Source organism: Humulus lupulus, chromosome X, assembly GCF_963169125.1.
Source record: "Humulus lupulus chromosome X, drHumLupu1.1, whole genome shotgun sequence".
Taxonomy (NCBI): domain Eukaryota; kingdom Viridiplantae; phylum Streptophyta; class Magnoliopsida; order Rosales; family Cannabaceae; genus Humulus; species Humulus lupulus.
Genome location: NC_084802.1, coordinates 190,193,984 through 190,220,797, shown reverse-complemented (window position 1 = coordinate 190,220,797; position 26,814 = coordinate 190,193,984). Strand labels below are relative to the sequence as shown.

At 35.6% G+C, this 26,814-nt stretch overlaps 1 protein-coding gene across 1 annotated transcript; it reads right to left on the bottom strand.

Moving 5' to 3' along the window:
* Nucleotides 1–8,037: 8,037 nt before the first annotated feature.
* LOC133803367 (cytochrome P450 CYP82D47-like) lies at nucleotides 8,038–10,606 on the bottom strand. The gene is made up of 2 exons (XM_062241378.1): nucleotides 9,560–10,606; nucleotides 8,038–8,912 (listed from the first exon to the last, which is right to left on the bottom strand). The coding sequence occupies exons 1-2, from the start codon at nucleotides 10,529–10,531 to the stop codon at nucleotides 8,286–8,288; spliced, it is 1,599 nt and encodes a 532-aa protein (XP_062097362.1). The 5' UTR covers nucleotides 10,532–10,606; the 3' UTR covers nucleotides 8,038–8,285.
* Nucleotides 10,607–26,814: the final 16,208 nt, after the last annotated feature.

Here is a 26,814-nt window from a genome sequence, read left to right as displayed (position 1 = left end):
AAAAGGACAATACTTAGAGCCTGGTTGGCAAGGCTTCTTAAAGACAAAATTTGGCTTTTATCTTTTTAAAAGCTCTTTTAAAGAGTGATTGAGTTACCTCAAAATTTGAGATTTTACTTTAAAAAATTATTTTAGTTAAAGCCACAAGGAGTGACTTTGTGAAAAAGTTCTTTTAAGAAGCTAAATGCCCAAAAACTATAAGCTAGGTCAATCAGGACCTTAATAAATTACAATACTAAAAAATTGATGCAATACCATAGTTTTAAACTGTGGCAAGAATGTTCATACATAGTTCTAATAATGTTGTGCCATGCAGTGTAGTGTCATGTACTAGCAGGAGACGACAATTCAAATAAAATTGTCGTCTCATGTACCACTGGGGACGACAGTTGCTGTGAAAATGTCGTCCCATGCAGTACATGATACGACAGTTTATGGACAACTGTTGTAACATGAGACAACAGGTTTCAAGCAAAAGTTTTGCCATGTGGTACATGAGATGACATAATGTTTTGAACTGATGTAATCATATAGAAAATGAGAAATTTTTTTCCATGTTTTAAATCACTACATTCATTCAAAATTTCTTGTATAATTATAGTATAATCAAAACAAAATCACCCAGCATATAAAATCAACGTAATTCAGTATATTATAAAACTAAACTTACAAAATTAAAATGTATAATTCTTGCCTTAGCTATGTAAATACATCCTTATCTTAACTATGAAAGTATCCTTACAAGATTAAAATGTAAATACATTCTTGCAAAAAAACTATGTAAGAATCCTTGCCTTAACTATTTAAGTGCATGCCTTTACTATAATTAGTTTGTTTTTGAATTCTAATTTCAAAAGTTACGCTAGCTTCGGCTCATCTGCTCAAGGAGCTTAGCTGCCCATTCATTTAAAGCCATTGATTTCCTCACGGTTATATGTATTCTTCCAACCACACTACAAAAATTAAAATAAAAAATTAAGTTAGAAACTAAATTGAATAGAATTCTAGTTCAACTATTATAAATATACTTACATTAGTATTTAGCCATCAGATGGGTGTCACATGCAAGCAATACTCATTCATCATCCTTATGATATAAAAGCCGCACTATACCAATGAAGTCTGACCAGGGCATTTGACTATGTTCCACTTGTAACTTTTTTCATTCTTCCAGTCTTTCTCTTAATGTGCAAAGAGACACTATATATATACATCAATAAGAAGACACGCGTTATTTAACCTAAGCTATGTCACAAGATTAAGAATTGCAACAAATTTAATCACAGCACTATAGCACTACCAATAACCCATAGCACAGATAGATTAAGATCTGCTACTTTTAACGGAACTCCTTACTACGATACTTAGTAAAATGTACAAATGATACTATCATAATGTACCTCACCTACAATGTTAGAATCCAAAAACAAATAAGATTCCAAAACTAACAAGCATCGGAGAAGGAAATGGAGGTATATTATTGAAATAAGCCAAATGTAACAACATGTATTCGAGAGACTTGTACTCTCCATGAATTAAGCTCACTCAATACAATTCATGCATACCCAACTACAAAATCTATCACCTACTTATACCCTCCTATTAACAAATTTCCCACATTTCTCATTGGATAATTTCAAAAAATAATTTATTTATTACAATTATCAGAGAATAGGTTACTCACCTATTACATAAGAAATTAGCAAATTCAATTTGGTATATATCATTTGTTCTTGTTTTCATTAATTTCTGCAAAACAATATAAAAACTATACAAGGTGTCCTCATATATATATTTGAAAATCCAATCTATGCGTGTAAACTATTCCAAATGTGCCTGCCGAAACAACATAAGCAAATATAAAAAAGAAAAACAAACAAAACATAAATCCAAAGGAGCATAATAAACAGAGTGTGTGACTTATATAAAACACAAATAGAATAAGAAATGGTACCAAATGATAGCAAAATCACATAAATAAAGACAATCATTATTACATAAAAATTAGTAACATGAATAAGTTGATTTCTACCATTATCAAACTGCAAAAGTGAAACCACTAGTTTGATTAAAAATACGTTTATATCTAGTATATTTATATGAAATTTTACTATCAAGTTATTAGTAGACTAAGCAACAGCACGTAGCAAATTTAAACTACTTTATGATATATAAAAAGAAAACTAATAGGAAAATTTAGATTCATTACATTACCTAACCATCTGTCAATAACAACTCTTCATCCAAGAAATTGTGTAAAATAAATCTGTAGCAAACACAATTCCTTATTAGAGCAATTATCAATATTCATCTATATGGTAACATATGAGCTATGCCTATTGCTTTTTTTTTTTAATGTAATTTAGGTCATATTATATGGTCACTCATTCAACATAATATTGTTTGTAACAAATTAATTGTTGCTGATTGATAAGTGCTTTAAGGGTATACGTTTAATTTAGCATACCTCTTTAAAAAGTAATAAAATAGGATAAGGCTTGAAAATATTGTATCCGCAATCAATATAAAAAAAGTAACTTGGTAAAAAAAAAGATTATTAATATATAAAAAATTTGGCCTATAAGACAAACTAAGTTTACTTATACAAAGCCTAACATTTTTAATCAATCTAGTTCTACACATGTCTTGATAAAAATAAGATAAAATAAATATATACATATATAAATCAATACTAAAAAAAAGAAATAAACTTCAAACCATATATGAATAACTATATTTCTTTCATAGTCTATATTTATACCTGATCTTGTAAGAGAAATAATAGAAACCAGTAACAATAATAGAGTTGTTGAAGTAAATAATAATGACAAAAAAAAATTACTAGATGAGACTACACTAAGTCCTTAAAAGAGGACTACTATTTTTTTTTTCTTTTGAAAGGACTAAAAGTTTGATTTAGAAAAGCAAAAAATTCCACTAATGTCTATTCTCTTTTTTAATGTAGTAATAAGTTAATATTTGGGTCGAATGAGAACTTAGACAATTAATGTGATACTAGTGATCTTGATTACATGAACCATTTATAAAATACACATATGTAAACATCATATAGTAAAATCAAGATTTGCACAAACAAAAAATAATTAATCAAGGATTGGGTGTGCTTCCATTCCTTGTGAAAAGAAAAAGTAGTGTGGTGCCATACCTAATTCCATTAGTAGATAGACTATTTTCTAATTCTAAAATAACACAAAGAAAAAAAAATTGGCACTCCTTAAATTACTTGGGCGGGCTTCCTCCCAAAATTGCCCCTCTTTTTCACTATAATTCAATATATTATAATACTTTTTAAATAGTCTTATATTTATGTGTCGTGGAAAGACATATTTGGTGTAGTATAACCTAAATTAATAAAATCTAAATTATTATTTTTTAAATTCCAAATAATTAATTAATTAATATATATTTAAAATATATGTAATATTAATAAATATATATTTTTTATACTTATTTCATACACAAATCAATTATATATGTGTATTATTTAAATAAAATAATATATTTTAAAATTAAAATAATGTAAAAATAAATTAGATCATCTTTAATAATATATTTTTATAATGACATGATAGGTCTGTTCCTACACAACCGACCTACCATGTCATTTAATAAATTATTAAAGAGATACTCTCTAAATTATTTTATAATTTTTTTTATTTTAAATAATAAATACTACTAAATTAAAATATTTTCTTATTTATAAAAACTAAATTATTTTTTTTAATTCTAATTAATTAATATATATTTTAAAAATTATTAAAGAGATACTCTCTAAATTATTTTATAATTTTTTTTATTTTAAATAATAAATACTACTAAATTAAAATATTTTCTTATTTATAAAAACTAAATTATTTTTTTTAATTCTAATTAATTAATATATATTTTAAAAATTATAATATATGTAATATTAATAAGTATATTTTATTTATACTTATTTCATATACAAATCACTTATATATATATATGTATTATTTAAATAAATTAATATATTTTAAAAATTAAATAATGTAAAAATAAATTAAAGTATTTTTAATAATATTTTTTATAATCACATGATTAGTCTGTTCCCACACAATCGACTAAATATATACAACCACACAACCGACGAGAGCTGCAAGGGAAAAAATCAAACAAAATAAATAAATATTTATATATATGAGAGTGAGAGATAGAGAGTGAGCGAGAGAGATTGAGAGTAAGAGAGAGCAGGAACTAAATATTTATACATAAATATATATATACCTGAGGATGAGGAGGAAACTGAAGCTGTAGATGAACCAAAGCAAGAGGGAGGGAAGCGAAGGGAGGCGGTCAGAGACAGGACATTGACCCAGCTGCCCAAGAAAAATGAAAGAATAGTGATGAAAACTATATTTTTATAAATTTATTTACATAATTTAGTTTATTTTTTAAATTATATTTCGTTAGCTATTTTTCCAAATATATTTTTAACCTTTTCTATTAATAAAAAATTATTTAAATATAATAAATAATTTATTAATAACTAATATTAAATATTATTAAAAAGTTAGATAAATTATTTATTTTTAACTAAAAGAAATTTAGTATTACAAATTATTAATTACTATTTTGACAAGTTTTATTTCAATATTAATTGACTTTTTTTGTAAATAATATTTATTAGTTTTAAAGAAAAAAAAAAGAAAATTAATACTATAACATCATAATAAGTATCATTAATGAATTTTTATTTAAAAAAACTTTTTTTATTAAATATATAATAACTAATTGAATTAATAATTAATATTACAAATTATTAAAAAAATTAGACAATGATTTGAATAATTTATTTGAAAAAACTCATATTTTAACTAATAGCTATTTTATGTTGCAAATTATTAATTTATAATTTTTTTATTAGATATATTAAAAAAATATAATTTTTTCAATTTTCGCATAAATATCATTATTTGTTAAAAGTAGACATACTACGACAATCTCACTAAAACTGTTGTCTCATATAAGTTTTAATTTGCATGATATTACAATTCAAAAGATAGTGTTGTCACATGTCTATTTTTGATATGAGAAAATAGATCTACGAGAATTGTTGTGACTCGTGTTTTGCCTAAGTATTCATAATAGTGTTATCACATATTAAAAAGTGGGAGAGTTATCCTTATGACATTGATGATACTAGAATATTGTTACGGGCCACCATGCCCAAAACCACGTGATGTGCTATGTAGTAGTCGGTAAAATTAATATTTCTTATTACATATTTTATTTTAAATTTAAATGTGTGAGGACTAATAAATTAGTCCCATTATTATATGTCTGATATTGAGTTCTTTAGGGTGTTATATAACTCTTATGATATTATTTATTTAAAACAAAAGAGTGGGATAATTTAGTAATTTCAATATCACAATTATACGTTTCAATATTAATGATCCTTACATATATTATTTTTAATTTTTTCAAAATTAAATTAATTGAAAAAAAAACTTATCAAATATTAATATTTAAAATAATTTATACTTTAAAATTAATGTAATATTTATCTAATTCCATACTACATAATTCTATGCATCGGGACCCATTAAAGGATGATATACACCTTTAAAATTTTCTTCTCTAAAGACAAATTTGATAATTGACGTTTATTACATTGGTAAAGTTAAATTGTTAACTTTTTCAAAACTGGCAGTCGGCACAGCCTCAAATTTTATTAATATTATACTTTTTCTCACTAACATGGGGCCAAAACACATATTGATTCTTTCCACACTCTTCCATATTAAGCCGTCGGCTGAAATGATTTTCAACGACTTTCATCGATCGCAAATCTCAATGAACTTTAGAACTAGGATTGGAAAATTCATTTTGATTTCACATACGAAACTAGAGAGTTCGTAGCACTGATCGACTTGATCCCTTATTATCATAATTACATAATAAAAAATAAAAAAAACGCCGTAAAAGAAGAGTGTCACTCGGTCATGTTTATATATATATATATATGAGTGCATTTTTAAGGATTGCTATCCATGAATGATTACTTTAATATTAACATTGGATTATTTCAAATTTTTGGAAGGGTTACTTTAAGAAAAACATGTATTTATTATAAAAATATAATATTGTAAACTTTTAATTTTTCAATTGCATGTCAATTTCTAAAATATAGCTAGTGTCGAAAACAACATTAATTATGACAAAAAAAAAATAACTAAATTCGAAATTAATGTTAAAAAAAATATTTACATGTTGGTGACTTGCTATACCAAGTCACTATGTTGCCACATCATCATAACATAATTATTAGTACTCATTTATGGATAGTAACCATTGAGAAGTATTCTATATATATATAGGGTAATTATGTGGTGCATATCTTTTCCATAGTGCATACCTTTTGTAACTTTTTCTGTTTCTCAGCTCGTGAAAAATTTTCGGTGTGATTTTGTTTATGACTGTGTTTATTGTAGTTATTTAGAACATCCTGCAAATTTTTAGAAAATTCCGAATAATTTACAATGCCGAAAACTAAGTTCAAACAGACTGTATTCCACACGTATAAAAAAAATTAATCACGCGTGTAACAATCTGTTTGAAGATAGTTTTCGGCATTGTAAATTATTCAGAATTTCCTGAAAATTTACAGAATGTTCTAAATAACTACAATAAACACAGTCACGCCGAAAACAATTTAAAAGCCAAAAAATACTAAAAGTCACAAAATGATATGCACCGGTATATACCTTTTTAGGTATGCACTATAGCAATACCCTATATATATATATATATGTGTATATATATTTATGATTTCCCTTAGGGGGCCAGGATGTATTTATATTGCTTTTGTTGTCCTCTCTCGGAGGAGTATGCCAGGGCGTGACATTTATATCTTGGTGTGCAGTCAATTCAATTGGTATCGCAACTGCACATGTTGTTATGCATATAGATCAACACAAATTTCTAATAGGAGTATATTGCTCATTTTTTTAATAATTTATTCAATCTTTTTTTTTTTTTTTTGTTCTTATAAAATAATTTTAAAATATTTTATGAATTAATAAAAGAAAATTTTATAAATTAATTAATGGAAAAATATTTGAAAATAAATTTTATAATAAAAATAAATGAATTAATTTTAAAATAAAAATAAATGAATTAATTTTAAAATAAAAATAAATTAATTAATTTTAAAATAAAAATATTCGATAAAACTATTTTAATTGCTTAAATAAAGATAAATATTTTTAATTCAAAATATAAGTTTAAACAAAAGCTAAAGAAATATTTTTAAATTAATTAAAGTAAACTAAAAACCTAATAATTTTTTCAAAGTTTCAATAAACTATTTTGTTTGAATTCACTTTGAATTTTCGCTTTTAAATTTGGAGTGTTGATTTTAATTTTGGGTTTAAATTTAGGGATTAGATTTAATTTTTAAATTTTTGTTTTTTTTAATTCATTAACTTATAAATTTTTTTTTTGTTTTTGTTTTATTAATTCATAAAATATTTTAAAATCATTTTAATAACAAAAAAAGAAGAACGTCAAATAAATAATTAAAATGAGATACAATATAATCATATTTAGAATATGAGTTGACTAGATTTCCGCACATGTACGATAATGTATTGTATTTGGATAAAACATATGTTACAAAATGAGTATATAATTACCCATATTTATATTTAGTTATTAAGCTTCCATATGACAATCTCTCTTATGGGAGCTCCATGTCCTAGGTCGTAACAAAGTATGATATTTGTACGATGACTCGCTGAATGTATTTCAAATAATAATAATAATAACAACAATAATTTATAAATAACCCTTTAAATAAATAGCTCAAACAATATTTATAAATAATGAATATAAGTTTGATAAACTACGAAATAGCTCTTATAATTTTAGAGAAAGTGATAGAAAAAATAATTTAAGGTCATTTGTCAAATAATATATATGAGAATAATATTCTCAAAAAGATTATATATATAATTACTACATAATTAAATTTTATATAAGTTGAAAAAAAAATAGTCTAGGAACTCATCATTTTTCATCTTATAATTAACCATATAACATAACCCTCGCCTGTACACACACCAGAATATTATGTCAAGATATGCATCCATGTACATGAACGAGGACCAAAAAAAAAAACAAGTGGGATAGACTTAACTAGTTACACCCATACCAGCTATTCTTAATTCTGCCCCATGGTAATTTTAAGCATAGCATAAAAGATTAGGTAAAACAAAATATTGTTCTTATATATTTTAATTTCAATAATAGGCTTCGGCGGGAAGTCGTGGAGTGAGGATGACATTAAGTGGGGAGTCTTTAAGGTTAGTCAGTCCAGCAGACTCACGCATATCAACTGGCTCGTCCAATGGGGTCGCAATCTCAAACCCTTGAAGCAAAGACGCCAGAGTCAGCTGCAGAACCTGAAGGGCAAACGACACTGCCGGGCACATTCTTCTTCCGCTTCCAAACGGCATCAACTCAAAATTCTGGCCTCGGACGTCAATGTTTTTGAGGTGACCAGTCATGAATCGTTCGGGCCTGAACTCGTTGGGTTCGGCCCACACTTTTGGATCTCGGTGCAGCTTTGAAATATTGACCAGGAGGCGTGTGCCTGTTCGAACGTGGTACCCACTTACAGTACAGTCTTCCACTGCTTCGTGAGGCAGTGCGAGTGGTGCGGCAGGGTATAAACGCATCGTTTCTTTGATAATAGCTCTAAGATAAACCAGTTTCTTTAGGTCCGATTCCTCTACTTGTCTATCTCTCCCAACGTGTTGGTCTAATTCTTCTTGAGCTTTCGTCAAGCAGTCTCGGTTGTTGAGAAGTAGTGCCAAGGCCCATGTCATTGTTACTGTTGTTGTATCAGTGCCCCCTAGAATAAGTGCCTGCAATGTTGTTAGGGTCCAGCTTACTAGTATGAGATCGCGGTCAAGAAACGGTATATAAAGTTTCATCGTTAAGGGTCAAAGACCAGATATATTGTTCATTATATTAGAAGTAGGAGTTTCTTACGAGATTTTCATTTGTTTTGGCAAGCTCTTGTTTAGTTATTTAAATAAGCCAATTATTTGATAGAATAAGTCAGAGACCAATGTAATTTTTTATTAGTTCAGCCTATTTATTAATGTTGGTACTGTCTATATGATGAAACCTATACTCATTGATGAAAACCCGAAAATGAGCTCAAAGACTTTCACTTGTATATTTATATAAAAAATAGGTGGATGCAATGCAAAGTTACAAACTAACCTCTTTATGCACCTATATATATTCAGCATAGTTTGCAGCAAATTTCACGTAACTGATCGAGTTTGTTCCAAACGCTAAAATTAGTTTACTTTTTTTGTTATTAATACAGTTTCTAAGTTTAAACACAACACGGATGAAGTCACTTTTTTTATCTTTAATATTATGAGGACCAGCATGATGACTTTCGAGTGTACTTTGTACGTTTATATATTTGCTTAAAGTATTGATTAATATAAACAAGGAAAAAAAATTATTAATTAAAAGATAATAATTATATACTCACCAGAGACAAAGCTTTGTTGATTGTATCAGCATCGTAGCTGGAAACTCCCAATTCGGCATCATCAAGAATGGAAAGCATAACGTCCATGAAATCGTGCTCCTCCTTGTTATTAAGTACTAGTTCGCCTTTATGATCAACCCTTTTTCTTTTATGCTCCTCAATCCAAACTTGAGCCAATTCATCAAGCTCTTTTGCAGTCTTTTTCATGGCTTTCTCATAACCTCCCAAGTCCAACCACGCCAGGTACGGAATTGCATCAGACACCATAAAAGTGCCCGTAAACTCAAAGAACTCTCGTAAAGCTTTTCGGTACTGCTCGCTGCGATTGCAGACATCGTTCTCACCGGAGCTTGTGGCTTCGAGATACCGCTTCCCTACAACCATTCTAAACACCACGTTTAGGGTTATGTCTCCAAACCATTCTTTCATCTCCACCACCTGGTCAAACTTGTTCTTCAGACAAAGCTCGTATACTTCTTTAATGGACGCTTTGACCTCGGATTGTCTTACGTGGCTTAGTATCTCCAGGCGTTGGTTGGAGAGTAACTCAAGTGTCGCCATCTTTCGAGCATGGCGCCAGTAGGAACCATATGGGCTGAACCCAATCATAGCGTAATTGTAGGTCAATATTTCTGAGGCTATGCTTTTTGGACGGTTTGCGAAGGCTTTGTCGTTTGTGGTGAGGCACTCTTTAGCTTCTCCCCAGCTGCTTACGACAAGAGTTGTGTACACTCCCATTCGTATGGTGAAGATTGGCCCGTACTTGTCAGCCATCTGGCCCAAGGTTTTGAAGGGCGGTTCTGGGCCTGATAATAGGTGAAGGTGGCCGATAATGGGCCATGCACCCGCGGCTTCTGGAGGATTTCTCTGAGAATGAACTAGGCGTCTTGCCGGTTTCCATAGAAGAAGATAGAGAAACAGAAACGCAGCAAAAATGGTGGCTGTTCCAGCAAAAAGTGAAGGAAAATCCATGGTTGCTATCAATAGAAAGTCGAAAGATCTTAAATGGATCTAAGAATAGATTATGGACGTTCAATATATAGATTATGTGAAAATGTGAGATAAGGTTTGAAGAATTATTTTATAAATTGTTGAAGACGGGTCAAAATTTACTAAATTTTGTTTAATATATTTTATTTTTTCTCGCAAATCCAAGTCGTCACTAATTTGGTCACATATTCCTGTCATTGGTAGATGACAGTGACATTAACGTAGACAAATAATGTTTGTCTTTGGTATGTTTTTGAATTTTTGAAACCCAAAAATAAAATTTGTTTTTTTATTTTTAAAAAATAAAATATGTTTGGTAATCATTTTGTTTTTTTATTTTTTATTTTTAAAAAACAAAAAATAATAAATATGTTTGATAATTTTTATTTTTATTTTTTTGTTTAATAATATAAAATAAGATGTTGATTTGAAGTAGAGAAAAAAAAAATTTAACTGTTTAAAAAAAATTTGAAAGTGAAAAAATTTTATTTTCAAAATTTAATAAATTTTAATTAAAACTTTTTAAAATAATAAATAAAAATAGAGTTACCAAACATTATTTTATGTTTAATTTTTAAATTTTTAATTAATTAAATAAAAAATTATTTTTTAAGTGTTACCAAACAACTCTAATATATATTTAATAATTAAATAAATATGATTAATTAAAAAAAAAATTTATTTTTATTTTCTTTGAACATATATTAGTTTTTTCAACAAAGCGTACGTACATGTTAAAATTTTATTCTAAAGTTAATATTGAAAATTGTCTAAAAATAAAATAAATAAAAAATGTGTGGTATGTTGTTATTGATGTAATTTAATATTGGGTACTTTAATATGTAATATTGGGTGGCTAACTGTTATACTCAAATTTGTGAATAAAATAAATGACCTCGAAATGTAGGCTAAAAAAGAGTAAGCTCGAAAATAACAAGAGTTGGTTGTACACTTGATCCCATATTTGCTCAGTTAATGACACTCGAGCATGAGTCGCATTGTTCAAGCCTGATTTGCAGGCTCGAAGACACCGACCTTCTCCGAGGAACGAGTTCGGTAAAATCGCTAGATGAGGAGGAGGATGTAACCGGAGTGACGAGCTCGAAGTCTAGATCGGTCTCGAAAGCGTATCAGCCCAACAATTGAGCTCAGCGACACGTTTTGTACACAGAAAGGTTGTTAGGAAATCCCTATTCCTTAGGAATTTGTTGTTATAAGATATTAAATCCCTATTATCATAGGATATTATGTAATTAATGCATTATTTGAATTTATATCAAATTTAAATGTTTGATTGTAACTTCTCGAAATAATGGGAAGATATTATTTCAACCAGGTCTATAACTGGCCTAGAGAATTTCATTTGTAGAGGTGCACAAATTTTACTAAAGAATATTCTGCCAATTTGCTTCCTGAAAAAGCTTTGAAAGAGTATTGAGAGAAATAATATTGACTCATCTGCTAGGCAAAATTCGACCCATTGCTAGATGCGAGATCGGGCACTGCAGCCTTTTCAGACTTTCCTCGTCACTTCTTTCTTTTTCATATCTGCTGAGGAGCTTACTTCTTACTTATTGATGGCCCTGTTCAAGCTTTCCATTTGGGCCAACAGAGCCTTGAGAATGTCGTGAGTGGTTGGTTCAGGCGGAACCGGGATTTCGGGTCTCAAACAAGAAGTTGTGAGTCCTTACTCAACTCTGGCTCTCAAGAGTCTCTTTGTGGGATACTTGGCCAAAGTGTGACCCGTTAGCCCATAAGTAAGCGTAGAAAAGAAAGGAGAAATCGTTTTGAGCCTCAAAGAGTTCCTGAATTTTTTTCCTGAGCTCAGGCCCCAGCCCCCGGTTACACCAAAGCACACCACACCTCGAGCCGATCAATAATTCTACGGCAGGTCAGGGGTGAATTGGGACCTCCGAGCTGCAAAGTGAGCTTCGAAAACTGGCAACCTATGACCAAAAAGCTTCAAATTAGGCACAGGAAAAAATCTTTGGAAGCACCCCGGTTAGTCATAATCTTGGAAATGGCCTTAGAAACAACATTACATAAACTAATGGGACGAAATTGTCAGAAATCTAAAAAACCATGGAACCAGATTCTTGTCTGACGATAAAGCCAAATCTTCTGAGAATTGGATACTTTTTCATACTTCGCGTCTAGTCGAACCTCTTGTCCATCTAAAATAGTTAGAAGGAAGTTAAGGTATTCTAACCCCTGCTCCCTAACGTATTCAGATAGGGAGTGTCGTAAGAAGCCCAGGGAAGAGAAGGACGTCATACCTAAGGAGCGTACTAGCCCCTACGGCCGGTGAAACAGAGATTTCCTTAAAAAAGGGTGGATCCCATGACTGGAACTGGCAACCGAGAATTCTTCCTTCTGTGCTTCCCAATGCTTGAAAAAAGATTTTCCGATGTTCAAGTCTTGCTTGAATTCTTTAATATGACTTCGGTTGAGGAGTATAAAAGACGGGTCTATCACTTTCCTCAGGAACTGTTCTAATGGGGGAGAAGGCAAGCCGAAGAATACCCTAAGAACCCAGCAGCCAACTCAAGAGGTTACCTCCGGATCTAATTCATGCAACTTTTTAGTAACCAAATCTTGAGTTTGAAAGACTTCATGATGAAAGACTCGAAGAGGCTTGAAAACTTCAATCTTTTAACTATTGAACCACATAAAACGCTTGTGAATTCTTCTGTTTTTTCTGCAACATTGTTTAGTGCTCTTCATATCTAAGTTGACGAAAAACGGTGTCAACACTTTGATGCTTTCATTGAGACCATTAAACAAATTTTTGTATTCACTACTAGAAATATAGGTTTTTACTTCGATTTTTATACTCAACATACAAAAAAACTGAAGTAAAAGCCTTTTTAAACTCTTTTACTTCGCTTTTGAATTTGGCGCTTAAAAAAAATTAGATACTACTTTGCTTTTTTTTTTTAAAAATGAAGTTAAAAATTCAATTGAAAGAGGGTCATGTTTGGTTGCACAGGCCCGTGACTTCTGTTTAGAGAGAATAAAGATGTAAAAAAGTGGTCAAGTCAAACGTGTCCTGTAATGCCCTACTCCCTTAGAGCCGTTACTAAGTGTGTTTAAAATCGTGCCTCAACTCGCTAATCGAGGTTTTAAATCAAAAACGTGTAACTAATCCATAATTAAAAAGAAAACATTAGAGAAAATAGATTTCATTGCTAATCATAAAAGTTTACACTTGGGATCCCAAAACAAAGTTTAGAAAATATTTACAACACAAAACTGATCAGAGTCGACTAGACGACAAAACCTAGGTTCCCTTACAAACATCTCCCGAAATCCCCTAGCTGTGGCAGCCAGGCTGGCCGGACATGTACACGCCGCCTCACGCCAGCTGTGCTCATGGTTGGTTGATCTTCTCTTTACCCTTACCTGCACCACAGAGCATCCGTGAGCCGAAGCCCAGCAAGAAAACCCAAAACAGATAACATATGCAAAATACAAGTCAAACATATAAGCAGGCCACCAATGGCTAAACACATACGGCCTAGCCGCCCAGGCGTTTACCAAGCCCTAGGTTCGCGGACAACGCCGTGAGGATATCCCAGGTATCCTTTCAGGGACTCGCCCTGGCAACTCGCACCCCTTGCGCTCAACGCTGCTCCCGGCCCTTTGCCGTTCTCGGCCTTGCACTCAACGTGCCTGACGCCGTTCCCGGCGCCACGCCGTTCCCGGTCTACACCGTTCCCGGCTCTTACCAATCACACATATAATATCAACACAGTATAGCAATAAGCACAGAATTCAAGCATAAACAAATAAAGAGCCATGCTCTACAACTCTAGTATATAGGGCTCGGCCCTGCATGTCATTTCCATTCAATATATTGGGCTCAGCCTTGCACATAAGCTCTATGGAAACAAGGGTTTTCTTACCTGAGTTCCGAGCTACTTGAGTACCGATGCCCCGAGCACAGTCCGCTAACGTGAGCCTTGCCGAAACCCTAGTCACAACACACAACAATATCTGACCATCAAATCCCAACCCAACAAATAACCTTGAACCGTAACCCTAACCTCCGAGATCTTGAATTCTATCACTCCGAGTGATAAAATCCATCCCGAGCCTTCCCCTTAAAGTTCCCAAGTCAAAAATATCATTAAATTCCTCACTGACACTAAGGGACGTGGCCCCACCCCCCTAGAGCCGCAGCTAGCCTCAAAACAGAGGCTAGCTCTCCACTGACCAACACGCGGGCCGCGGCGCGCCCTGCAAGCGCCGCGCCGCGCCCGAATTCCTTCAGCCTCCCATGGCTGTGCGCGCATGCAGGCCGCGGCACACCCCTTCTAGGGCCGCGGCACTAACAGCAAACCCAGAATTTCCATCAACTTTTCATCCCTTCTTCAAGCCAATTACCACCAAAACCAAGCTAAGATTCCTAGATATTCAACACAATTACTCCAGCACAGAAACAACATCAAAACCTCATCAAAGCATGCTCCAAAACTTAGCTAAAACACCCAAAAGATCAAGCAAACTTAACTACATGCAAACCTCTAAACCAGCAGAAAATTAAAGACTAGACCTTAGTATTTAAAACTTACCTTGCAGAGCTTAATCCCAGGATTATGATCCTCAATCCCCAAAGCTTCAAGCCCCTAGAGTTTCCCAGCCGAACCCCTTCAATTCCTGAGCAATTCCTTTAAGTTTCTTCAAGTTTTGCCTTAGAGAGAGTGAAAGAGAGAGACAAAAGCTATTTCTCAGCTCAAGGAAGATATGAGTCGGTTTCCCTCAGTTTCTGTACAGTTCTATTTTATTTATTTGTTTTATATGACTTAAGTCTAAAGGTTACCTGAAGGCTCGGGGTACCAAAACGTCCCCGAGGGCGAAAATGGTAAATTCCCCAAATATTCCCGCCTAAACATTCTATCATCAAATATATCTCCAAATATTTATTTCTATGTCCCGATAATCCCATAACTCAGTTAATACCAGAATTACCCCTCGACTCGCCCCAAGTCTGAATCTCAACCCCGTTGTGACTCCCTGGCTAACTGCTCCCCAAGACTGTCTCGGATCGTGCTGTACAGACATATCACACATATACAACATGTATTTCATTTATCACATTTAACTCAATTAACTTGCCTCATAATCATATATATACATAGATTCACATATAAGCATATCTAAACCACTTATTTCCCTCCAGGCACACTAATCAAGGCCCTAAGCCTGATTAGCAAATTCAGGTCGTTACATGTCCCTTATTAGTGGTTGTTCACATTCTACTGCAGTTTTTACATAAAAACCGCAGTAGAAAGTGCACAGCTCAGCACCCTTAAAACCCTTCTACTGCGGTTTTTATATAAAAACCAAACTATAAGGGTTTTAAACCCCTTTCTTCGACCCGGACGGCCATAATCCCTCTTCTCTCCTCTGTTGAAACCCCAAAACCTCCATTGACGTAACCGTGCGGCAACACCATTTTCTTGAACAAACTTTTCTTTTCATTATTTCTTACAACTTTCCTTCATTATAAACCAAAATATAACCCAAAAATCCTTTTTTTTTTAGAGGAAAAAAATACATTTGGTCTTGGGTATTATTTCTCATGATTTCTTGGTGTTTCTTGCCGGATTTTGACCGGATTTTTGTCATTGTAAGATGTTTTTGAGCTTCAAAACAGGTATGGATTACTAAAACATTGTTTTGATGATACTTTTTTTATTTTTCTATGTTTTTTTTTTTTTATATTATTCCGAATTTTATAATTAAATTTATTAATATTTTGTTAACTTTTCTAATTATTTGTTTATTTTTTTATTTTAAATAATGTGATAAAAAATTTGGTTTATTATAAATATATATGTATATTAGTAAATTTTAGAAATTGTGACAAGATGAATTTGCTTTTTAAATATTTGAAAAAATAAATAGCTTGAAGATGATCAAAGTGTTGTTCATTAGTTTCTATAATTAGTTTGATTTTTTTTTTTTATTTATTGGTTTGATAATTAATTATGTAGTTTACTAATTATGTAAGTAATGTTTTAGTAGGGTTTCCAATTAAGTAGTGACTTTGTTGTTCATTTCGGGTGAATTGAAGAGTAATATTGAAGGTTAGTTATTTTTATTTTTATTTATATTACTACGAGATTTATGTATAAATATAAGGTTAATTAAATCATGCATATTGGATTTAGTTAAAGTTATGTTTGAAAATTAGTGAAGTAGGTTCTGGGAAATTTGCGCATTGTGGTGATATAAGGATGGATTCATTTATACTTGATTATTGTGATTGTTTGTGTTGTTTTTATAGGAAATTATGAAATTGCGGTATGCTATAGAAACAGAGGATACTCTGTCGAATTTTTTTAAAAATTTATAAGACTAGAACCTAATAATGATGGATTCATCTATGCTTTATTATTGTGTTTGTTTGTATTGGTTTTATAAGTAATTATGAAATTACGGTATGCTATAGAAACAGAATAAACTCTGTCAATTTTTTAAAAAATTCTATAAGACTAGAACCTAATATAAGTTTTTTTTCTAACTTATTAGGAATTTGATATTGTTATTAGTATGGATAAATCATGGATGCTTGAGAGGAGAGAAACATTACAATTTCAAGATGGATTCAACAAATGTTTAGAGTTTTTCCTAAAGAATTGTAGTGATCCACAAAAAATCTGTTGTCCTTGTATCGATTGTGGTAATGGAGTAAAGGGGAATATTACCATGATAAATGATAATGTATTTTGTCGGAGATTTGATATAAGTTATAGTAAATGGTATTGGCATGGAGAATTATTAAATGACGACCCATATCGATTAGGTAGGTGAGGTGTAGATGATTTTGAGAGTAATGATTTTGATGATCATTCTATAGAATTGATTGATGAAGCACACGAAGAGTTTGTTCATAATCCAGAAAAAATTGATAGTATGGTTAGAGATGCAGATAGACAATTGTTCAGTGGTTGCAATAAACTAAGATTGCCAACAATGGTTAAATTTTATAACATAAAAGCACAAAATGGAGTTAGTGATAAGTGTTTTAGTCAATTTTTAGTTGCTTTCAAGGAGATTTTGCCGCTAGAAAATTGTTTTCCGGAGTCTACATATGAAGTAAAGAAAACATTAAGTTTGATAGGGTTAAAGTATGAGAAGATTCATGCATGTATGAATGATTGTATTTTATATCGTAAGGAGTATGCAGACATGGACACTTGCCCAGAATGTGGTTTACCACGGTACAAACCTAACAAAAGTAAGGATATTAGGAAACTTATTCCTCAGAAAGTGCTACGGTACTTACCTTTGATTTCGCGGCTGAAGCGATTATATCGAAGTGCAGAACACTCTAAGAACTTAATATGGCACAAGATTGGACGAGTGAAAGATGATAAACTTCGGCATCCTGCAGATTCACAGGCCTAGAAGAAGGTAGATTATATCAATCCAGAATTCAAAAATGAACCAAGACATCTTCGTCTCGGTTTAGCTGTTGATGGAGTAAACCCGCATAGATCTCTTAGTAGTAGGCATAGTTCATGGCCTGTGTTCTTGGTTATGTACAATCTTCCTCCTTGGTAGGTCGTGAAAAGGAAGTTTATGATGCTTTCATTAATGATTTCAAGCCCAAAACAACCAGGACACAATATCGATGTTTATTTGGCACTATTAATTGATGATTTGAAAGAGTTGTATGAAAATGGTGTTGAGAGACATATGATGGTTTTAAAAAATAAGTATTTAATTTGACAGCGGTGTTGTTATGGACTGTTAATGATTTTCCAGCATATGGTAACCTATCAGGATTGAGCACAAAAGGTTACCAAGCTTGTCCAATTTGTTGTACCAACACAAGGTCCCGTCGCTTGTCAAATGGATGCAAAATGTGTTATATGGATCATAGGCGATATTTGCATTTAAGTCATCTTGACAGAAATAAAGAAAAAACATTTGACGGTACTGTAGAACGAGACTTTGCTCCTTTGCCATTATCAGGTGAGAAAATTCTTAAGGAAGTAGAAAAAATTTACTTTAGGTATGGGAAGAAGAATAAAAACAAAAAAGTCAATTGAGGTTTTCAAAGAAAATCAATTTTCTTTTAACTTCCTTACTGGAAAGATTTACTCGTTAGACATTGCTTGGATGTCATGCACATAGATAAAAATGTGTGTGAAAGTATAATCGGTACATTACTTGATATCCCAGGTAGCCTTCAGTTTATGAATCGCATCCATGTTAGCCTTAAGTTTATGGTGAGAGAATTTTGTAGAGTTAAGGGAATAAACAAAGTAGTCACAGTTCTAGTGGACCCATCATTCATGAATCGCGAGTCAATATTTATAACTTTAGAGGATGTAGAACAAGTTGCTACTTTGCATATGATTGGAGGCTCAGCAATGATATTCAGACTAAGGTATTCCTTCAACTAATTATTTGGAATGATATGAAATTTAGAATAGTTATGAGTAATGCTCTGTGATCTGTTGCATATTTTCATAGTAAATTGAATGTTTACAGGTTTGGGTAGTCCTATTTATAGGCCCATGGTTCCCATTGTACCTTGGATAAAATCATTTATATAGTCTCAATTAATTGAGTTAATTATCAATTAGAATTATCAAAGTTGACCAGGTCAATTTTAGATAGTTTCACAGAGTTATGTAATTTAGAGAAGAAAAGAGAAATTATGACAGATTTATTAATTAAGATAAATTTGTATCTAAATAAATAAATAAGTTTAAATCAAGGTTCAAATTATAAATAATTAATTTGATAAAGGATTTAAATGATTATTTAATTAATAAAATCAATAGAAAATAATACATGCATTGATTTTAAGTCCAATGAGCTTATAATCAAATGAGAAATTTCACGGGCCCAAAGCCCATGATAATTTCGACCTAGTGCTTCAAATTGGCTATTATTTTATTAATTTTTTAATTAAATTAAATGACCTAATTGAGTCTATAAAAGGATTGCTTAGAGAGAAGTCAAAACATAAGTTCATAAGTCACAAGTCAAATTTTCTGATAGGTTTTAGATTTTCTCTAAACACAAGTCCATTTCTAAGACTCTTTGTTATTTTCTCTTCTTCTCTCTGTATCTATCTCATGTGTTGAAAATTTCCCACTCTAGTCTAGGTGATTCTAAGTGTTATACCCAGATTTCGAGCTATAGTAAATATGACCTCGAAAGCCGAGTTCGCAATAAATGGTCTCGTGAGGGTTAGGGTATGCTCTAGGATTGTAAATCGAGCCTGCACAGTACGATACACGACCTCGAGTATCGTGACCTCGAAATGATCTCGAGCTCGAAAGGGAGCTCTGAGAGCACTCTCTTCTTTAGGAACAACTTCGGAGCAGGGTCTTGAGCTCGACGTACTATCTTGAAAGCCACGTTAGCTCGGGAGATGTCACTGGCTCGGGCAATGATGGGAAACTTGGAAGGCAAAAGCCTTAGAGATACGCGATCACCGCTTTGAATATCAACAAGTATTATAAACATGAGATGTAATCCTCATTTGTTAATGTAAATCCCCAAGAATCGTGGGATATTATTTAATCAGTTATGCGTTTCCTGGTCTTCAGGGACGTTTCCTTTTTTATCTGATTATAGGCATTTAAAGCCATTTATTTTATTCACAAAAGGGTAACTACCCAAAATATGTGGGATAGTATTCTGCATCCTTCTCTATAAATAGAGAAGCCATGCACCATTGTAAAAGATCGAAAATTCTGATCCTTGAGATAAAACTCTGGAGAATTCAGGCTAAAGAATTTTTCAGAGATAATCTTAAGATTAATAACAGAGACTCGTGGACTAGGCAGATTTAACTGCTGAACCACGTAAAAAACCGTGTGTTTGATTTGTTTGTACCGTTTGGCCATCGTTATTCATTGTTTTGTGCTCTTCTTTTATCTGTTGACGAAAAACGGCGTCAACAGTTTGGTGCTTTCATTGAGAGCCTTAAGCATTCATCCCTGAGAGATTCATGGCTGCAAGCAATCAGAACACTCCTGAAGAAAATTACCCAAGGCGTCCTGGAAAACAACCAATGGAGAACCCGGATGCTGATGAAAGAAGTGGGTCCTCTGATTCCCGGGGACCACCTCCACAACCAAGGGATGAGGACAAGTACTACAATCCTGAGCGTTATGTTCCTATTGTAGAACTAGAAAATCGGCAATTGAAACAGCTGCTGGCAGAAGCCAACAAACGGAATGAGGAGTTGACTAGGATGGCCGCAGAGGCGCAGGTGGCTCAGCCCCCGCCTCCGCGCGAAAACCAAGTCCCTCCTCCAAGGGACGTGCATGTTCCTACCCGGAGGCCCCGTGGACGTCCACGGAAAGATGCTGCCACAAGGAGGCCGACTCAACCTCCGGCACCAGCAGAGCCATCCGCTCCTCCTAGGCCCCAGAGGAATACCCGAGCTCGGGTCCCGCCTAATCCACCTACGGAAGCGCCTGCAGGAACTGAGAATAACCGAGCTCCTACCGAGGCTCGGACTCCGGTTCCTGGTAGCGCACCGAACGCGACTGACCCATCTCGGGCAAATTCCGGACCCTCTAGGCCGAGGCAAGGGAGGCAGCCACCATCGCCTATACGGTTCCCTCCATCTCCCATAAGATATCCTTCACCTCCCCGCAGGAATGCTCAACCTGTTCAGAATCAGGATCAAGGGCGTACGGGGGATAGACAAGGACACAGGGAGACTTTCCAGGAGCGGAGAGGCGCACAATCTGAGAGAAGTCAGACGTCCCGGTCTCACACTGCGGAGATAAGGCGACATGGGAAGAACCCATCTCGAAACGACCGATCAATGAGTTTCACCAGTGACGAGTCCAGAGAGACCAGGTCCGTCAGTAAACGCGACCGAGGTCGTAAAAATACTGGAAGCCGCAAGACCCGTCCTGACCTGCGGAATCATCTGAATCAGAGCAGGGGGAAGGGAGATCAGACAAATCCAGACCTAAGGAATCACCTGAATGGGCGTAGAGATCCCTCACAGAGATGCGAGCCTGGAATCATGATCAATGATTGTCAATTCCAGACACCACCTAAGGACCCAGTCCAAGAAAGGATTGATCAGCTCGAAAAAGCCTTTAGGCTTTTAAAAAATGAACGAGGGAACGGTCGATATGAGGACTCTGACGAGGAGCTCGAGCCGTTTGCTCCAAATATTTCTAACACACAATTTCCTCAAGGGTTCCGGATTCCTCACGTCCCAGCATTTGAGGGAAAAACCGACCCATGCAGTCACCTGAGTACATTCAACACTATTATGAGAGCTAGTAACGTGGGTTACGAGCTCAGGTGCATGTTGTTTCCAACATCATTGGCCGGACCTGCCAAGAGTTGGTTCGAGAAGTACAAGAGACACTCGATAACTTCATGGGATCAGTTGTCTAGGGACTTCAAGAAGCAGTTCCGAGCTATGATGGGAGTCAGACCAGAGGCATCCACTTTGACTAACGTCAGACAAAAGCCGGGCGAAACACTGAAAAGCTACCTGACAAGATTTAATCTAGAGGTCGCCCGAGCTCGAGATGTGGATGACAGTGGGCACCTGATGGCTATCTGAGCTGGTGTTTTACCCGGAAGTGCCCTTTGGGATGAGATGCAAGGGAAACCGGTGAGGTCAATAACCGAATTTAACAGACGGGCGCAGAGGTTTGTCAATGTAGAGGAGGCGAGGTCAACGCTGAAGGCGACCTCGCAGACCGAAACTACAACGATAAACATTAACTCCGCCTCAGCCTCGGCTGACCCAGCAGCTCCACAGCCTACCTCGGAGAATCCCTCCAAGAGGAAGAAGAGCGAGGGAAATAACCCCGAGGCTGAAGGAGGAAAGAAGAAGAAAGGAGAAAGGTATTTCTCCGTATATAAAGTGCACACCGAGCTCAACGAGTCTCGGGAAAACATATACCTGGCTAATGAAAACCAGGTCCCCTTCAGGCGTCCGGACCCAATGAGGAATAAAAAATCCAAGAGGGATTCTAGTAAGTATTGCCGGTTCCACAGAGACACCGGACACACAACTGATGAGTGCCGACAGCTAAAGGACGAGATCGAAGGGTTGATCTCGAGAGGCTATTTCCGGCAGTACGTCAAAAACCAGAATACTGGACAGACTACTGCAAGCCAGAGAATAGCCGCGCCTTCGGCGGCACAGAATAATAACTCCCGATCTCGGGAAGAAGATAGGCCCCCGCCGATTGATGGAGAGGATGTAATAACCATCTTGGGAGGGCCTCATCTCGTAGCACAAGAATGGCAGCTTATCTGGCGAAGGCAAAATCCGCATTAGAGTATTTCGAGTTTTATGCAATCGAACAGGTTCCCCGAGAACAAAACTCAAATGCAGATGCCTTAGCTCGGCTCGCCACTTCCGCCGAAAATGAAAAGCTGAATGTTATACCCGTAGAACACCTATCAGCACCCAGCATTACTAAGCCAGACGAGGAAGATGTGTGTATGATTGAAACAGAACCAACCTGGATGAGTCCGATAGTTGATTATCTCGAAAATGGAATTCTTCCAAAAGATCAAAATCAAGCTCGAAGGTTGATGTATCAACTTCCTCGTTACACCATTCTGGACGGAAAGTTATACCGAAGAGGGTACTCCATGCCGTTGCTTAGATGTGTAACTCCTCCCGAGGCTAAGAAGATCATTGAAGAAATTCATGAAGGGTTCTGCGGAGACCATACCGGGGGGCATAGCCTATCCAAGAAGATTATACGCCAAGGATATTTCTGGCCAACTATTAAAACGGACTCCTACGAGTACGTGAAAAAGTGCGACAAATGCCAGAGATTCGCCACGATACCCCGAGCTCCACCTTCCAAATTGACCATGTTGACATCCCCATGGCCTTTCGCGGTATAGGGCATCGACCTCATAGGCTCACTCCCAACTGGCAAAGGCGGAGTTAAATATGCTGTGGTCGCCGTTGACTACTTCACGAAATGGACGGAGGCTGAGCCATTGGCGACCATAACTTCGAAAAAGATCCTTGATTTCGTGGTAAAGAACATCGTATGCCGATATGGAGTACCAAGAAAGATTGTATCTGATAACGGAACCCAGTTCGATTGCGACTTATTCACCAACTTTTGTAACAAGAACGGTATAATAAAGAGTTTTTCGTCAATGGCTCACCCTCAAGCGAATGGTCAGGTCGAAGCCGTTAACAAAACTCTCAAGAGCTCTCTAAAGAAAAAGTTGGAGGAGGCAAAGGGACGATGGCCCGAGGAATTGCCTCAAGTCCTTTGGGGATATAGGACTACAGCTCGGACTTCAACAGGACATACTCCGTTCTCTCTAGCGTACGGCTGCGAGGCGATGTTGCCCATCGAGGTCGAAATTCCGACGATCCGAACTCAGATTTATGGTCAAAGTTCCAATCATACTCAGCTCGAAGAAACCCTAGACTTGATCGAAGAAAAAAGAGAAGAGGCTCAGCTGAGAAATGCTGCTTACCAGCAACGAACCATGAGATATTTCAATAAAAGGGTCCGAGATCGAAAGTTCGGAGTGGGAGACCTGATTTTGAGACGCGTATTCTTAGGAACCCGAGATCCAGCAGCTAGAGTGCTCGGGCCAAACTGGGAAGGACCATACCAGATAGAATCAGTCATCCGACCTGGCATATACAAACTTGTGAGATTAGATGGGAGCCTGATACCACGAGCATGGAATGGCGAACACCTTAGACCATATTATCAATAGTGTAGGAGGTGTTGCCTGTAACCATGAATTTCTATCTGTACTAGTTTGTTTGTTTGTTTGTTTTTGAATTTCATCAAATAAAAGGTCTGCTTTGTTTCACATGTAATGTATTTTTATTTTTGCAATCTCCCTTAATTTAATAACCTATGGTCACACTCATAGGATATTAAGGGGGCATCATTGGTATACATACCACGAGCTTAAAAAATAATAAATATATATATAAAGTATTTGGATGTAACCAAGTATGCGATTTAGATAGTTCAGACATAACCGAATTATCAAAAACATAAAATATTTGGATGTAACCAAGTACGCGATTTAGATAGTTCGGACATAACCGAATTATAAAAAACAAAGTATTTGGACATGACCAAATATGCGAGCTTAGATAGATCGGATATAATCGACCATCAAGAACCTAAAACATTTGGATTTAACCAGATGTACAAACACAACAGGTTTGGAACAAACCAGCCAAAAAATTAGTCGATGATAAGTAGGAAACTAAACCTATTTCGAGATAAGTCGAGATCGAGGCTGGAATATCTTAAAGAAAAATAGTTTCGAACTCTTAACCACGGAGCAAGAACTGAGGATGAGGAAAAGTAACTAAACAAAAAAAAAAAGATATAACCAGATCATTCATATTACACACCATATAAGTACTCTTGAGTTCATGGTAAAAATAATATCCGACCTTGATAAGTAACGAGGTCGGAAGCGGATAATTCGAATAAACTATGCATGAATGCATCGAATTTCGAACCTAAAAATCCAAACTATGTTTGTATGAATAAATAAACATAACCGGTTCATCAATGAAAAAATGTGCAAAATATTTCGAGCCAAGAAATGTAAGCATATAAAAGAATAGTAAAGGGAATTGTATCAGCCCCGTGGACATAAATTAAAATAATTACAGAAATAAGGGGACGCAGCCCCAAAAACTGATCTCCTCGAGGTCAGATTCAAAGAAGAGGAGTCTCCTTGGCCTTCTCAGCATCAGTGGCACCGGACCCCTCAGGACGAATAGCATGACTATCCTCCTAAGCTTCCTCCGAAACAGTGCCCGGAGCAGCCTTTTCCTTCTCGAGCTGCTCAGCCTTCTCCTTCTCAAGTCGTTCAGCCTCTTCCTTCTCGAGCCGAGCATTCCATCGCTCAAGAAACGGCGCCTCGTGGGGACCCAAAAAGCTAGTGTCAAGCTCTTCGTTATAAGCCCACATCCGGTACATGGCTGAGTCAACCGCCGTTTCCTTTTTTTCTTTGTACTCGGCAGTAAGGCGAGCTTTGACATCCTCTATAAGGTCGAAGGTGGCGGTCTTGTCCTCCTCGAGCTTCTTATTGGTCTCCCGAAGCTGGATGTTATCTTTCTTCTGCTCCTCGAGTTCAGTTTTCAGCTTTCCGAGCTCCTTGGCCATTTCCTCACGCTCCTTTACCACTGCCTCGAGCTTAGTATTCGCCGCCTTCAGATCGTCGTTCGCTCTAAGGTGGAGGTCTCTCTCCTCTTGAGCATGAGTCTTGCTCGAATGGATCTCGTTGTTCAGCTCGTAATTGAGCTGGGTAGTGAAGGAAAGAGCCTGAAAAAAGAAATAAACCACCATTAGACTCAGGACAATATGAATGTAAGCAAAAGGAATAAAGAAGGATACTTACCGCGACAGTGTGTTCGATACTCTTCTCGTACAGGACAGTGCGGTCTCGGGTACCAGTTAGGCACTGCCACTGAGGAGCCTCGAAACTGCCGTAGCTCTGGCCGATCCGGGACATGACATCCGAAATCAGCGTAGATCCATGAGGTCCGGCAGCGTTATCCACCACATACGAGTCCATATGGGTGGAGATGGTTAGCTTCTGAGCTCGAGAAGCAGAAGGTCTCTTTGCGAGTTGAGCAGAAGACGTTTGACCCGCCACAGGAGGTCGGGATTCGACCACGACAGGGGTACCAGCCTGCGAAGCCGGTGCCACCGCAGGGACGACAGCCTGTGAGATCGTAGGGGCGCTGATCTGGCCAGTCGGCGTAGCAGCAGAGCTCGAAGCCGGCGGGGGAGGAGGAGGCGTTTTCTTAGATCTCTTGGAGCCTTTCCCTGGCTGGCTGGTCTTCACCGACCCTGCCCTGGGGCGTTTGCTCCTCTTGGCGCCTGCATTGTCGATAAGGGCGTCGAGGTCGGAGTCCATCTCGCCTGCACAAGTCACAACACTGAGTCAGTAAAAGAGAAATTTACAGCAAGTAATTTCGGTATCAGACACAGAGTGATATGAAGGAAACCTAACTGGAACTCTCCCCCGAGCTCGAACTTGGGGACCATGAAATTCCCCCATCTTCAGAGGAGGCGGGGGGAGTGCCTTCCCTATAAGTAGGGGATAACCTCGAGAGGTCGCTATAGTCATTGGTCCCGTACTGCACCGCTATCCCATTCCACACCTCGTCCGTGGTGTACATGGTATCATATTTCCCGAGCCCACTATCGAACCTATGGACACAGTCGTCTACCCAACTCCATATGTAGAAGTGGTATCTATCCTGTGGGCACGAGACTAAC

Excerpts from the sequence above, each read along its gene's own strand:
- LOC133803367 (XM_062241378.1), bottom strand. The coding sequence starts at position 10,531 with ATGGATTTTCCTTCACTTTTTGCTGGAACAGCCACCATTTTTGCTGCG. Across the intron at positions 8,913-9,559 it reads TCAACAAAGCTTTGTCTCTG|GCACTTATTCTAGGGGGCAC; the intron begins GTGAGTATATAA and ends ACAACATTGCAG.